This window comes from Barbus barbus (genome assembly GCF_936440315.1).
Source record: "Barbus barbus genome assembly, chromosome: 1".
Taxonomy (NCBI): Eukaryota; Metazoa; Chordata; class Actinopteri; order Cypriniformes; family Cyprinidae; genus Barbus; species Barbus barbus.
In genome coordinates, this window is record NC_136729.1 from 34,514,333 (window position 1) to 34,531,587 (window position 17,255).

Below are 17,255 nucleotides of genomic sequence, written 5' to 3' on the forward strand. Positions count from 1 at the left end.
GGCAGATGCAGTTTCAAGGCTGTTTGTGGATATTGTTTATACATAGAGAGGAAGCTTTCAGTGCTGAATGAGGACTGAGCACAACAAACTATTAACATTCTGGTGGGGCCACAGCATTAGTCATCAGTGCTTATATTCAATAACCTGGCCAAAACATTTCCGCTCTTTACAAATTAAGCACACAGAATTTTGCTGCATATGCAAAATTAAAGGTGGCCGACTTTTTGCAACCACAAATGCAGAATATCAACTAGATTTTCCTTCTCTCTATGGAGCATTTAGTACTTTCATGCAAACCCATAAACACTTGCTCACAAAGTCTTATTCACACAACTAACTGAAAAAAAACAAAAACAGTCATAATGCTCACAGGATGTTCATACAATCAAGCAGTTTACATGCTAATCACACTAAGCCATGTGACATTTTAGCCTTCCTAAGACATGATGTGACCGAATGAATTGAGCGTATTGTGTCTGAAGAGAATCCAATTATGCAAGACATGACATACCTCATTCCCAAACATGTGCTCAGAGCGACCCAAGAGTCTTCATGACCCCTGACCCTCCCGTGATAGAAGCAATGATCCTGGAAAAGGAAGGAGAGAAATATATTGCTGGAGGCAATGCAGAGAAAACGAGATAAGAGTGAGCAGTTCGCTCAAGAGACAGGCTGCAGAGTTAATGTTGTTCATAAAATGGGCAAAACCGAGTTAATGGAACATCTATCTAATTAGTAGTAAAAAGACTACATCTGTAAATCACAATTACATTTGTTACATTTTTGGCTTTCAGGTTTATTGGACTTAATTAGTCTGCCTCTTTTTGATTGCAGCACCAAAAAACGTCCCTCAGGAGTTTACCGCTAACATTTGGAAAATAATCGCTCCATTTAACTCTACTGAAACAGATCCAAACTATGTACAAGTGATATTCTTTTATCTATTAAAAAAAGGCTTACATGAACGGTCAGACCATGAAATTAGTTCATTTATTTGAACAGCGAGGAAGCAAAAGAGGGATGGTCAAGCACGACAGACACAAATCAACAGTCTCTGGAGACAACACTTGACAATCCCTGCTTTCAAATACACCTACTTCCCTACTATGTAGTAGGTGAAAAACAGTATGTGAAATGAGAAGTATGTGCAAATTAAGAATGTGAAAAAAGTGTGCATCTGATGTCCAGTGAGGCCACAGAAGAGGACTTGTGTTTCATCCAGTTTTCATTTATATTACATACATTATATAGAATGTACTGTTTTACTGTTGCAAAGTTTGTTCCTCATGAAAAGAGGATGCAGTTTAGTCACACTTTATTTTAAGGTCTAATTCTCACTATTAATAAATCATTAACTACAACGTTTGCCTCCTAACTCCTAATTAGCTGCTTATTAATAATTAAGGTAGTTGTAAAGATTAGGGATGTAGAATATGTAATACAGAATATGTGCTGTATACACATTTTAAAAATAAAGAAATTAAATAAAAATGACAATGCATACAACAAAATTTCAAAATTTAACATTTAAATAAAAAACTAAAAATAAAGCTAAAAACAATTAAAAATATTAAAGACCAAAAGGTATGAGTATAATAATGATTCTAACATAACACTAAGCCAAACACCAAAAAAACAACAACTATACTGTATACGTGTATGTACAACCACACACACACACACACACACATGCATACATACATTTATAAATTCAATATATATATCATTTCATTTCCATTTAGTTTGTTGAAGTATTAAAATAATTCAAATTAAATAAAACTAAAACTTAATAAAAGACCTATACAGACATAAATTCAGACATTATTTAACTAAAATTAAAATAGATAACAATAGATAAATACAAATCACGACAGTATAGTGTATATATATATATATATATATATATGTGTGTGTGTGTGTGTGTGTTACATGGCGAACAAGACGTGAGGCGTGCGGATCCATGTGCAAACTTTTAATTATAAACAGTCAGTACACAGGCAGGGTCAAACACCGGCAAACAGAAATGGCACAGGCAAAACACAAGATCGGCGATGGGCGAACAATATCCAACAGGGCAAGGCAGAGAGATAATCCAGGTACACGAGCAGTAGTCCAAGAGAGGTACAAACAGAGTCCGAAGGGCAAGGCAAAGGGTTAAACCAGGAAACACAGGCAGAAAACGAGACTATAAACTAAACAAACTAAACTTACACTTACAAAACACAGAATGGCTCGGTAAGGCAGCTAACACTTGGAGAGTGTTATACGCAGAACCAGACTCAGAGCTAGACATAAACATAGAATGGCTCAGTAAGGCAGCTAACACTTGGAGAGTGTTATACGCTGAACCAGACTCAGAGCTAGACATAAACATAGAATGGCTCAGTAAGGCAGCTAACACTTGGAGAGGGTTATACGCAGAACCAGACTCAGAGCTAGACATACACACAGAATGGCTCGGTAAGGCAGCTAACACTTGGAGAGTGTTATACGCTGAACCAGACTCAGAGCTAGACATACACACAGAATGGCTCAGTAAGGCAGCTAACACTTGGAGAGGGTTATACGCAGAACCAGACTCAGAGCTAGACATAAACATAGAATGGCTCAGTAAGGCAGCTAACACTTGGAGAGGGTTATACGCAGAACCAGACTCAGAGCTAGACATAAACATAGAATGGCTCAGTAAGGCAGCTAACACTTGGAGAGGGTTATACGCAGAACCAGACTCAGAGCTAGACATACACACAGAATGGCTCGGTAAGGCAGCTAACACTTGAAGAGGGTTATACGCAGAACCGGACTCAGAACCAGACATACACACAGAATGGCTCGGTAAGGCAGCTAACACTTGAAGAGGGTTATACGCAGAACCAGAACCAGACTCAGAACCAGACATACACACAGAATGGCTCGGTAAGGCAGCTAACACTTGAAGAGGGTTATACGCAGAACCAGACTCAGAACCAGACATACACACAGAATGGCTCGGTAAGGCAGCTAACACTTGAAGAGGGTTATACGCAGAACCGGACTCAGAACCAGACATACACACAGAATGGCTCGGTAAGGCAGCTAACACTTGAAGAGGGTTATACGCAGAACCAGACTCAGAACCAGACATACACACAGAATGGCTCGGTAAGGCAGCTAACACATGGAGAGTGTTAAACGCAGAACCAGACTCAGAGCTAGACATAAACACAGATGGGTTAACAGAATACACAGGACAATACTCGGCAGAGAGGAAGAGGAAGTCCATGGTTTAAGTAGGGTGTGTGATTGTGTGATACTTCTCAGGTGTGAACGTGATTAGTGCAATCAGCTGTATATGTGTCGTCAGTGCAATGGATGATGGGAATTGTAGATCGTGGGTGAAGTGCAACAGTAGTGTGGTGCAAGAGTCAATGTGATGGAGGAGTGACCTCTGGTGGTGAGTAAACAGAAGTCCACAGACCAGATTCGTGACAATATGTGTATATATATATATATATATATATATATATATATATATATATGTGTGTATTATATTTAAGTGTGTGTGTTTTTTTTAATTGAAATCAGCAGCAGTACTTCCTCTTCTTCCTGACAGTGCTTCCTCTTGTTGTCAGTAGATCAAAATTGCGCACCATTTATTCACAGACCCATTCCATGCCATCATTTCAGGCCATCATAGGGAATATTTTCATTTCCAATAACTGGAACTAAGACATAAAACTGATTTGCTATAATGTGAATCCTGCACACTGACAGTTTAATCTTCCCACTGTAGGACTCATGAATATTTGATTTTCATTGATTTGATAGGACTAAGGTTTGCTTAATGACTTTTTTTATGAAGATATAAATACAACGCTAATTAAACCTCTGTGAGTGTGTGTGTGTGTGTGTGGTTACTAAAGGGGACAAATTCTAACCTGATTGTAATGTGCGGTTAACCAGCTGGCTTAGGGATCAGTCCCTTCTGTCATATTTTCCTTTTTGGATGCTGGTAGTTGAAAGAAAGATAGAAAGAAGGAGAAATCCTCTGCGATTTTCCCTAGATTGAATTACCCCAACTATCACAACAGGGAGCGAGAGGGGTGCTGTGATCTCTGCGGTAACTAAAGCGAACTGCTCATTCCCTTCAAAAGCTCTTTGTGTGTTAGTGACCAATGGTGAGCTGTACGCCTATCCTGTGCTGCTCACTCAAGGGGGCAGCTGGAAGCTGTTAAAAGGGCTCAAAAATAATCAGGGGTGTGACTTCACTCCCATCAACCCTTGTCAAGTGATGGAAATGCAATTACAAAGCTCAGAGCTTGTGCAGGGACTGCAAGTGGATTTGGGATCCTACATAACAGTTAGGAAAGGCAGTTTACGGCTGAAGAAATTCGCTTGTGGTTATGTATCCTTTTCTGGCTGATCAATAAGTCAGATTTTGGGGATGCGTGGAGCAAAAGAAGACTGTTTTGCAACGAACAGATAGCGTGAAAAATCGAGCAATTTTGTCTTATATTCCGAGTCACACTTTTTGTTATCGATTCGCTCTTGTCCCTGATTGAACCTGGCACTTCACACCTAAACCACATTCAACGGAAGCACATAAGTGACAAGTTTTCACAACTTTCTGCAAGAGTTAGCAATAAATTATCTGTATAAAATCTGCCTTCTGCAGCTAAAATATATCGTAATGGAACCTCCAGAGTCTTCTTTGTCCGTTAACTGAATGTTTTGCAGGAATTGAAAATAAGGAAAGAATTATTCATAACAAAAAATATCCCTACTGGCAGCATTAGACTGTTTACTGGCTACATTGTATAAGACTGTTTATTTGTGATGTGAGTGTTCAAGTACGTTAATAGGCCTGCTTATGTTCTCACATGTGAGAAAGACAGAGATAACACAACACTGATGCCTGACTGAACTAAAAATTGCAATTATATTGCAGTATTTTATGCAGTAAAAATGACTGTATTGCAGTAAGTAGAATATATAATAATAATAATAATAATAATATATCTATATAATAATAAAAAATCCAGGAGTACCAGGAGTATTTATTTTTACATTAAAAAAAGTAAAATACATTTAAAGGCAGGGTAAGCAATTTCTGGAAGCCAATGTTGATATTTGAAATCACCAAAACAAACACGCCCCTACCCCAAAAGGGTCTCATCCCTATTTTGACCCCACATATATGTAGCCTACGCAAACCAGGCAACGATTAGTTCTGTGAAACTAAACCGCTTTTCCACCGAAATTACCCCAATAGGGTCTGGCTGTAGACTTGCACTTGCACTCTCAGTACTTGCACTCTCAGACACTTGCGCTTCCGCGAGTGACGTCACTTACAGTCTTTTTAATTTTGTTCTATTTATTGATTATTTTTAGTTTGAATTGCTCAACATTTTACAAAAGTAGCCAGGTGGTGAAGACAAGAAAAAAGAAGCTAAATTACAATGTCACTTGCAATCACCGCTTGCACTTTCCGCTACCTGCGACGTCACTTGCATTCGACACGAATCGTGTGCGTTGCCAATGGAGACAAGACGCTGTGGTGCTTAAACGATTAAAACTAATTTAGTATAATAACAAACAGGGTCCTGCAAGTCATCTGTAGGAGAAAAAGACAAGACCTGCAAATCTGTGGCTACGGAACAGCAGAATATGAACACAATGCACAAAGTTTCTAGAAAACCATAGAAAACCATAAACACTTAATATGGCTTAATGTATTAAGATACATTAAGAGCAATTAAAAAATAAAATTCGATGTATAGTTATTATTAAATGTACTACAAGTCAAGCAGACGGTCATGAACACAATATGCAAACTTTCACTTGTCCTCCCATACAGCAAAACGCTCAATATGTGGCATAATGGACTAAATTCAAACATAATATAACAATAATAATGGACTTAAGGGTATTCTGTAGTCTTTGACTAAGATGATAAAGACAATTCATTAGCCTATAAGTCTTGTTGACACAAAGATACAGACCAGCAGATATGAACGTGCATTATGAATGCATTAAGTGATATTAAAAGGACGCAATGCGTTAAATTGCACGTTAAACGTTTTCCTCCATTAGAAAATCATTTGAAATAAAGACAATGATATAAAAGAACTGTAGACCTTTTATTCTATTTGGAAAAAACGCTTAACGTCAAACTTTGCGTGTTGCGTTTATTCTGGGCTCACCTGCCTGTACATTAGTCATGTACTGTATATTTTAATAATGATGAGGTGAATATTGAGTTTGCACTTTATCATCTTAGTCCATTACGCCACATTATCCCATGTTTTGCGGTATGGGAGGAAAATACTGTATACATATTCATTATATTAATAAACTGTATATTGAATTTGATATTTTAATAGCACTATCTTAACACATTAAGCCATATTAAGTGTTTATGGTTTTCTGCGGGAGGAAAACACTTAACGAGAAACTACAGATGACTTGCAGGACTCTGTTCTTTATTGTACTAAATTAGTTTTAATCGTTTAAGGGTTTTTTCTTGAGATGGCGCTGCGTATGGCTGCTGTGGTGTGGAACGCTCCCGTTCTTTTAATGTTTTTGTTTGTTTGTTCTGTGTTTAGTCATTCTCTTACTGTCAGTTTTACCAGAGACGAACTACTGGACATAAGGCAACACACTACGGACAATTTTTTTTCCGGTTTTTGATTATTCAGACGCTTTGTTGGATGTTTTGGTTGGAGGGGCAGCGGTCCTAGTCAAACGCGCACTCAGACGGAAAAGGGGGAAGCGCGCCGGCGCGCTGGTTAAGCTCCGCGAACGCAGCTTCCGAACTGCGCTCCCAAGCATTCATCTAGCGAATCTCCGATCCCTTCCTAACAAAATGGATGAACTACTTCTCCTCACCCGCACAAATATGGACTTTTCAAACTCTGCTGCATTGTGCTTCACTGAAACCTGGCTGAGTGAAACCATCCCGGATAACGTGCTTCATTTGCCGGGATATCAGCTGTTCAGATCAGATCGCATCACGGAGCTAACGGGGAAAACGAGAGGTGGTGGACTATGTTTCTACATAAATGAAGGTTGTTGTTCAGATGTAACAACTCTGAAGAAGATGCGTTCTCCTAATTTGGAGGCCTTCTTCATAAACTGTAAACCGTTCTATTCGCCCCGAGAGTTTTCCTCCTTCATTCTCGTGAATGTGTATGTGTCTCCGGACGTGTGCGTGAGCGCCGCGATGCAACAGCTGGCCGAACAAATATCTGAAACAGAGCAAAGGTACCCGGACTCTCTTTTAATCATTCTTGGAGATTTTAATAAAGCAAATCTCTGCAAATCGCGAACTGCCAAAATACAGACAGCACGTTACATGTTCCACCAGAGACCATAATATATTGGATCATCGTTACACAATAATTAAAGATGCATATCACTCTGTCCCACGGGCAACTCTGGTGCTCTCTGATCACTGTTTGGTTCATCTCATACCGACCTATAGGCAAAAACTTAAATCTTCTAAACCTGTATTAAGAACTGTTAAAAGATGGACTAATGAAGCAGAGCAAGATTTAAAAGCTTGTTCTGACCTCACTGATTGGAGTGTTTTTGAAGCTGCTGCCACCGATCTGGATGAGCTCACAGACTGTAACATCATATATCAGTTTCGGTGAGGATATATGCATTCCCACCAGGACATTCTTATCATTCAATAATGATAAACCGTGGTTTACTGGGAAACTCAAACAGCTTCGTCAGGCCAAAGAGGACGCTTACAGAAGTGGGGATAAAATCTTGTATAACCAGGCCAGGAAAAGACTAACAAAGGAGATCAGAGTGGCTAAGAATAAGTACTCTGAGAAATTGAAAAAAGAACTTTCAGCAAAAAACGATCCAGCGTCAGTATGGACTGGTCTGAGAAACATCACCATGTACAAGACACCACCCCCACAGTCTGTGGAGAATCAACAACTGGCTGACGATCTCAATGTGTTTTACTGCCGATTTGAAAAGGCCAGACTGACACCCAGCACCCGCTCTGATCTGCACTTCACACATTCACCCCCCCCCCCCCCCCCGCAACCCCCCTTACTCCCTCCCCCACCATTCTACCTGCGTTTAAAGTCTGTGTAGAGGATGTTAACCGGGTCTTCAGAAAACAGAAATCTAGGAAAGCTTCAGGATCAGACAGTATTTCACCTGCCTGTCTAAAAGTCTGTGCTGACCAATTGGCCCCCATCCTTACACAGATCTTCAACAGTTCTCTGGAGCTGTGCGAAGTTCCCTGCTGCTTCAAACGCTCCACCATCATTCCCGTCCCCAAAAAGCCCAAAATCACTGAACTTAATGACTACAGACCTGTCGCACTCACGTCTGTGGTCATGAAGTCACTTGAGAGACTGGTCCTGGCCTACCTGAAGGACATCACTAGACCCTTGCTGGATCCTCTTCAGTTTGCCTACAGATCAAACAGGTCTGTGGATGACGCTGTCAATATGGGACTGCATTACATCCTGTAACACCTCGACAAACCTGGGAATTATGCAAGGATCTTATTTGTGGACTTCAGCTCGGCCTTCAATACCATCATACCTGACCTTCTCTTCTCTCAGACAAACTGAGACAGCGCTCTGTGCCCTCCTCCATCTGTCAGTGGATCACCAGCTTCCTGACAGACAGGCAGCAGCTAGTGAGGCTGGGCAAACTCACATCCAGGACTCTCACCACCAGCACTGGCGCCCCTCAGGGTTGCGTTCTCTCCCCACTGCTCTTCTCCCTCTACACGAATGACTGCACTTCAAAGGACCCCTCTGTCAAACTCCTGAAGTTTGCGGACGACACTACAGTCATAGGCCTCATCAAGTACGGTGACGAGTCTGCTTACAGACAGGAGGTTGAGCAGCTGGCTGTCTGGTGCAGTCTTAACAAACTGGAGCTTAACACGCTCAAAACTGTGGAGATGATAGTGGACTTCAGGAGGAACCCCCCTGCTCTCCCCCCACTCACCATCATGAACAGCACTGTGACTGCAGTGGAGTCATTCAGATTCCTGGGAACCACCATCTACCAGGACCTGAAATGGGACAAACCTTCATCTGTACATAGGACACATGCACATTCACAGTTCTGTCTATGGTCATGTCTCTTTTCTGTATATTTTTATTCTTTATTACTATTGTTATTCTTAATTATTGTCTATTCTCTTCATTATTAGTGTTCTTTATCACCTTAATTATATGTTTTCTGCACTATGTTTGTACTTTCTGTACTGGAAGCTCCTAACACCAAGACAAATTCCTTGTGTGTGCAAACACACTTGGCAATAAAGCTCTTTCTGATTCTGATTAAGCACCACAGCGTCTTGTCTCCATTGGCAACGCACACGACTCGCGATTGCAAGTGACATTGTAATTTAGTTTATTTTTTCTTGTCTTCACCACCTGTCTACTGTTGTAAAATGTTGAGCGATTCAAACAAAAAATAATCAATAAATAGAACAAAATAAAAAAATTCAAAAGACTGTAAGTGACGTCACTCGCGGAAGCGCAAGTACTGAGAGTGCAAGTGTCTGAGAGTGCAAGTACTGAGAGTGCAAGTATTGAGAGTGCAAGTGTCTGAGAGTGCAAGTACTGAGAGTGCAAGTGTCTGAGAGTACAAATGTCTGAGAGTGCAAGTACTGAGAGTGCAAGTGTCTGAGAGTGCAAGTACTGAGTGTGCAAGTGTCTGAGAGTGCAAGTGTCTGAGAGTGCAAGTACTGAGAGTGCAAGTGCAAGTCTGCAGCCAGATCCTTCTCCAATTACCTGGAACAATATGTCCCAGGAACTTTTTTCCCCCAGACCTGCTGCTGTCTGCATTTCCATCGCGGTCTAAAGTACCGAGAAGATTAGGCAAATAGTCTGGTGATGTAACGTTAGGTCTGCGTGCGTTTCAAGTTCACAAATTTCGGACTTGCATCCTCGGTAGTTCGAGTTAGACTCGGGAGTGTGAGCTCCTGCGGACAGAACGACGCGAGTCTGGTAATTCAGCAAAGAGCAGCGTACTTGATAACGTCAGTCAGCTCGCCTTGGCAGCTGCAATCTTCCTCACTATATTTACAGACGAAATACATCAAACATTGTCTCTTTTCGTTTTCATTTAAACATATTAATAGAACAATAGAATAATGACCAAAGATTACCTGTTAGATTTACCCAAAACAAATTATATCTTATGTTTATCCACTACAGAGACATCAGAGCCAGCGGCAAATGTCAGAAGGACTAGCCGAGGTTATGCTCCTCTCTTCGGTATACATGAGCACTGAGCTCCCGGTGATTGCGTGGAGCTCACGTCTCAGAAATTGGCGAAGTACATTTTCAAATAGGCGCTGTTTTTATAAATAAACCGCAGATTTGAGTTTTAAACAACTACATTCTCGGCTGACATACACACGTCCAGTGTAGGCAGATTTTAGTTGTTGCGTCAAGCCACGTCCGGTGTAGACACGGTGTTACTCACCTATCGAGAAGAACCAAAGCGACTTCGGCATCCGATTGCAGGCCTTCCACTCCTTGAGTTCTCTCCAGCGCTGGAAAGCTGATCTGATATTTACACGGGTCCTACTTCTTGCCTTATCATTCCGCAGTGGTTTTCCTCTTTTTGTTTTTTATCCGCCATCTCTATCTTTCTCCGTATCATGAGTAGACACGTCCCTTACTGCTGATTGGCTACACGTTTGTTTTGGTACTCGGCCCCGACTCAGTTTTCTAAAATGTTTTTGAAAAATTACATACCCTGCCTTTAACCCTTGTGCAACCTTATTGACATTTTTGTCCATTTTTAGTTTTGTTTTGTTTTTTTGATAATTTTGCCTGTGTTAATGCTAACTGCATAAATGTGTGTATTTTTATTGGAATTTTAATATTCCACCCTCATTTCCTTTAATAAAAAAAACTATTTTACACTAGGTACAAAAAAGCGAACCACTCAGCACCTTTTGGACAAACATGTCCCCATTGAAATCGCAGTGCCGTTTAACTGTAAAATTATGCAATTTTTTAAAATTAAATTAAAAAAAAAATTTTTACCAGATGGTGCCATTTTTTTTAGGTTTGGTCTATAAAGGGTCTATAAAGCAAATACTCGCTTTATTCCTGTTTTCTGCTTCTGCATAATATAGAGCCAATTGGATAAATAATGCAGCTATAATTGTGTGGGTGTGTTGGTATAGATGTCAGAGTGTGGTTTGTATGTGTGTCATAAAAAAATTGTGTGTGTGTGTGCTTGTAATATTTGAGAAAGAAAAACTCTACTGTAAATCACAAATCCAAGCACTTTGGGCACCAGCGGAGTTTTGCTGGCATCTAATGGGGAAAATTTGGTTCTGCGCCCAAACAAAATCTTACTGAAAGCTAATTTTTTGAGCTATCAACCTTAAATTTGGAACACAACTTGTTTAGATTTATGGCTTTGATTTTCTAGCAGGTTTAGAGTTCAACATGTAACATAACATATATATTTTATATAAAATATTGTTCATAAAGCATTTTCATAAACTTAAACTTCTATAACTTTTTTTTTTCATTTTTTAAACTTTTTTTTTCCTCAGTGATAATCTGCCATGGGTCTTCTTTAAAATGAGACCAAACTTAACTCTGTGCTCCCAATCTTAAAAGTTTTATGCACTTGGTACATAAAATTGTTTGTTAATATGCTTTCATTCTGTTGGCAAGGCTTCAAAATTTTCTAACTAAAGAAAAATGTGTTCAACCGTTATGACTTCATTGATTTATAGTACAGATTTATGTACAGATTTGTTTTGTGAGAATAAATTATAAATTAGGGCTATCAATCGATTTTTCATGGCTCATGACATGGCACATGTCTCATTACATGATATAATCCAAGTAATTGCAAAAAAAATAAAAATCACACGCCAATACTTGAGAAAAGTGATAATTTTAAGACAGTAAATTATTGCAGCAGATGAAATGACATTGAATGGACATTACGATATAATGTTATTTTTATATCGATATCATTGTGCCCATTACAGGTTGCAATCTATTTTACAATAATGTTTGCCTGAAGCATTTTTTTTTTACTGCTTTTTTAATATAATTAATCACACTAAACAAATGTGTTTAATTGACATGCTAATATAACAGTTCCTTTTTAACATTCTGCTTTTTAAAATATAAATCAAGCTTTACATGCCAAGTAAATAAAACGAACTGAAACAGAAATATGAGAATTGAGAAAAGCAGAGACAGAGAGGAGCAAAGGCATAGACACGCACACGCACACACACACACACACACACACACACACACACACAGACAGAGGTCTTAGTCCTGCTTACAGTGTGATTGCTGGTTTGGGTGACAGGGAGGCCATTCTCATAGTAAGTTTCAGTGAAGTCGTGACCCAGGAGCTCCCTAAGAGAGACAAAATGAAAAAACAAGCTGTCATTGTGATAGCGCTACACACACATACACATTTGGCGGAGGTTTATGCCATTTCAACAGAAATACTTGGTCTTTTCAAGCAATGCTTTGCACAGTAACATACAGAGAAAAGAAGTGTATATGCATGTTAAGGGGTTGAACTAACCACAACATTATAATGCACAGGATGAAAATTTGCTAAATATTATATTTAACAGTGTTTCAAATGAATTGTGTTCACTGTAAGTGAGCTTTAAAAAAACAAAAAAGGCAAAATGTAATATTCAATATATGATACACTACCGTTCAAAAGTTTAAGTTTAAGATTTTTTTCTGAAAGAAATGAATTCTTTTACTCAAGCAAGGATTAATTAAATTCATCAAAAGTGATAGTACTTTTATGTTGTTACAAAAGATTTCTTTTTAAAAATCAATGCTGTTCTTTCTATTCATCAAAGTACCCTGAATAATTGTTTCAACAAAGAATCCTGAAACATGGTTTCAACCAAAACATGAAGCAGTACAATTGAAATTTACGGTAATTACAAAGCAACTCAAGATTTTTTGTTGAGCACCAAATCAGCAAATTACAATTATACACATACGTACATAGATACATATAGACTGATACCAATACATTTCTAGTCAGTAACCAATAAGGTACATATTGGTATAAATCATGGCATTTGCATGTGTTCACGTGAATTTTTTTTTAATTACAGACCCTCTGAATCACTAAAAAAATGATGGTCACATTCAGACAGCAGATGTCATTTTCCAGTAAAAGCCTCACACGCTTCAAAGCACTGCGGCGCAATGAGAGAAAATAAAAACATATGATCTCAACTAGCCATCAATCCTTCTCTATCCCATCATTCCTTCAAGAAGTGAATCTTTCTTCATCACACTGTCCTCTATCGGGAAATACCAGGCTGATAAGAGGCCAGGCTTTAGCTGGAGTGTTATTGTGTGGCTTTGCAATGGGCTGGTGGTCAGAGCCGTGATCTTGTCAGAGAGGGAGGCTATGATTACAGCGAAGGGTGTGCAGGATGTGAGGACTGAATCTGCAATCTAGTCTATCCATCAGGGCATGCACACATAACAATACTCACACAAACACACATGCAGAGGGACACTAAAACATTTATAACCATAAAGTCAAGTTGTTACATTTTGTGCCACTGGCTCTCTGATTATAGAGCATGACTGCAGTCCACAGCACATGCAGCATTTCCTCAACCAAGTGATGAGATATGATACTTAAAGGTGAAGTGTGTAATTTCAGAGCCACTAGAGTCACTGAAACAGAATTGCAAAAATAATAACGTTTTAAAGCACACTTTCTATAACACATTCCCTGACTACATTTTGTCAGACCAACCTGATCTTATATATATATATATATATATATATACATATATATATATACACTGAACAAAATTATAAACGCAAAACTTTTGTTTTTGCCCCCATTTTTCATGAGCTGAACTCAAAGATCTAAGACTTTTTCTATGTGCACAAAAGGCCTGTCTAAATCTGTGTCAGTGAGCACTTCTCCTTTGCCGAGATAATCCATCCACCTCACAGGTATGGCATATCAAGATGCTGATTAGACAGCATGATTATTGCACAGGTGTGCCTTAGGCTGGCCACAATAAAAGGCCACTCTAAAATGTGCAGTTTTATCACACAGTACAATGCCACAGATGTTGCAAGTTTTGACGGAGCGTGCAATTGGTATGCTGACTGCAGGAATGTCCACCAGAGCTGTTGCCCATGAATTGAATGTTCATTTCGCTACCATAAGCCGTCTCCAAAGGCGTTTCAGAAAATTTGGCAGTACATCCAACCGGCCTCACAACCGCAGACCACGTGTAACCACACCAGCCCAGGACCTCCACATCCAGCATCTTCACCTCCTTATGGTATGGGCAGGCGTATGTTATGGACAGCGAACACAGGTGCATTTTATCGATGGCATTTTGAATGCACAGAGATACCGTGACGAGATCCTGAGGCCCATTGTTGTGCCATTCATCCACGACCTCATGTTGCAGCATGATAATGCACAGTCCCATGTTGCAAGAATCTGTACACAATTCCTGGAAGCTGAAAACATCCCAGTTCTTGCATGGCCAGCATACTCACCAGACATGTCATCCATTGAGCATGTTTGGGAGGTTCTGGATCGGCGTATATGACAGCGTGTTCCTGTTGCTGCCAATATCCAGCAACTTCGCACAGCCATTGAAGAGGAGTGGACAACCTGTTCAACACAATGCGAAGGAGATGTGTTGCACTGTGAAAGGAAAATGGTGGTCACACCAGATACTAACTGGTTTTCGGACCCCCCCCCCGCAATACAGTAAAACTGCACATTTTAGAGTGGCCTTTTATTGTGGCCAGCCTAAGGCATACCTGTGCAATAATCATGCTGTCTAATCAGCATCTTGTTATGCCACACCTGTGAGGTGGATGAATTATCTCGTCAAAGGAGAAGTGCTCACTGACACAGATTTAGACAGATTTGTGAACAATATTTGAGAGAAATAGGCCTTTTGTGCACATAGAAAAAGTCTTTGATCTTTGAGTTCAGCTCATGAAAAATGGGGGCAAAAACAAGTGTTGCGTTTGTAATTTTGTTCAGTGCATATATATATATATATATATATATATATATATATATATATATATATATATATATATATATATATATTGTGATGAGTCGGCTGCCTCCCCCCTTATCATCATCCCCACCCCGTCCCGTATTCGCCGCCCTTCACCAGGCTCCCGACGGGAGTGGGTGTGTGAGAGAGGAGGGGTGCTGAAAAAGCCAGGGCTGGCGGCGTGTGATGAGGCGCACCTGATGTGAATAGAGCCTCATCACCGCCGCCATTTAAATGCCGAGCGCGCCTCTCCTCGGGAGACCGGTCTCTTCCCCGTGCATGCACGCTGGCGTCCTCGCGGGTCCAGGAAGGGATCGTCGAGAAGGAAGACTGCCGCATCCGTTACGGCTGACAGGCCAGGATGCCGGGCCGTTTAATCCCCCAGAAGCTCCGGGGGCCAAGGAGTAGGACGAAGCCGCTGGAAGAAGCCGCCACAACTCGCTCCCGGACCCGAGAGGGGAGCGCGTGCGGCCACCGGACTCCGCCCCTTCCCTGGACCCTTCCTTTCTGAACACTGCCCTCCTTCACGAACCCTGCAGCACGGCGAGGACACCAGATCCCCTGTTTATTTTGGACACTTTTTTTCCCCTTGGACACTATTTTGATTATTATTGTTTAATAAAAACATCTCCGAGGCCTGACGCCATGCCCACTGTGTCTGTCGTTTGCTCCTCCCTATATATATATATATATATATATATATATGTTAAGATCAGGTTGGTCTGACCAAATGTGTTCAGGGAGTGTGTGATACATAAACAAAATAATGTCCCAAACCTACGTCACTGAAACGTAAGTAGACAAATCAAACTGCACAAACTGAACAATATGTTAAAAGCTCCAGTGCAATGTATTTATACTTGAATGAGTTAAATGGCATCAACCGCTTGCAGTAAATTTTCTCTGCATAAACGGAGAAAGTTTCTGAATACTGCAAAGAAAAATATACTTAAACGCTGACACACAACTCACTTCAGAGACTAACAATTATGATGTTTAATGCCCTCCTCTTTTCCCCTTGTGAATTATTGTTCTAATAGAAGTAAGTGATCATTTTCAGACCACTTATATGACAGGCAGCCTATAGAAGCTAACCTTGAGAAACATCTGTAAGAAAGACATTCTTTTATTTTCAGCAGATCTGAATTCAATATCCCTTTGCGAATGATATTGCTTTTTGGGTTTTGTGCTTTTAAAATAGGTGAATCTCTAACATGGCAATACCAGCAAAACAGAAGAGGTGAGTCATAAGACCACCATTTTGGAAAGAGCTGCTGAGGAGTGAGGAATAGGCTAGGAATTGAAAAAAACCTCGGAACATGCAGCGAATCAGAGTGATGACCTTTCGCATCCAACAAGAATGAAATGATGGCACATTTTCAATCTAAAGTTGGTGTGGAGACCGCCGCAAAGATGGAGGAGACTGTTGTGTGTGTGTGCGTGTGTCCATAACATTTCAATGAGAGAACACAGCTGGCAGTTTGATTTGTGTATTATTACTGAGAGAGCACCATTATCTGCGCATTCATAAATTACCTCTATGATTTTCACACTTTATGAGACCCCAATTCCCCAAACTCCAGCCATAATAACTCTACAAGGATTGAAAAGTGCTTCATAAATGCCACAAACCCTCACTGTACTGAACTTCTCCTTTAGTCCATCACCCTGTACTTAGAATTACCACCATTTAAGGTAAACACTTTTTACAGCATAGTGAGAAATGCACTCTCTTTCTGTATTACAATCAACAAACAAAACAAACCTGCCTAGCAAAGCTCACATCCACACATAAACACTAACCACTCGAGCAAATCACTACTCAGAGCTACACACTCATTACCTCTTCCGTGCTCAGCCACACTGACACAGTGGCAAACATTTGTGTGTTGTGGGGGAAAAAATAACACAAAAAGTTAATGTGATCAACAAGGCATGAGTCATTGTTTTAGTTTATACTGGGAACTACAATGTAAGTGTTGATCTAACACCTAATTTAACTGGCCAAATGCTGATCTTGACTGCTAAAAGAACCTGCAGGCTAAAACCTTGTGACATTTATAGCTCACTTAGAGCTTACACATCAATACATCAGTGTTTTTTATGCAATTGTGTCCAAATCACTTTCATGGACAGTTTTACTTTGATGTTTAAAATCCCCAGAGTAAAATTGTGTGGTTCTTCTTAGACAGGTAAGCTTTGT

At 40.0% G+C, this 17,255-nt stretch overlaps 1 protein-coding gene across 2 annotated transcripts in view; it reads right to left on the bottom strand.

The window, feature by feature from the left end:
- LOC306872250 (disintegrin and metalloproteinase domain-containing protein 33-like) overlaps positions 1-17,255 on the bottom strand; it is a 103,703-nt gene that overhangs the window by 29,105 nt on the left and 57,343 nt on the right. For both annotated transcript variants that reach the window (XR_013784405.1, XM_079420742.1), the window contains exons 4-5: positions 12,302-12,377; positions 512-588 (exon numbers count right to left, since the gene is read on the bottom strand). Coding sequence is in view for 1 of the 2 variants with exons in the window: in XM_079420742.1 (XP_079276868.1) it covers positions 512-588; positions 12,302-12,377 (153 nt within the window). In the remaining variant the exon portion in view is untranslated. The remainder of the gene's footprint in view (positions 1-511; positions 589-12,301; positions 12,378-17,255) is intronic.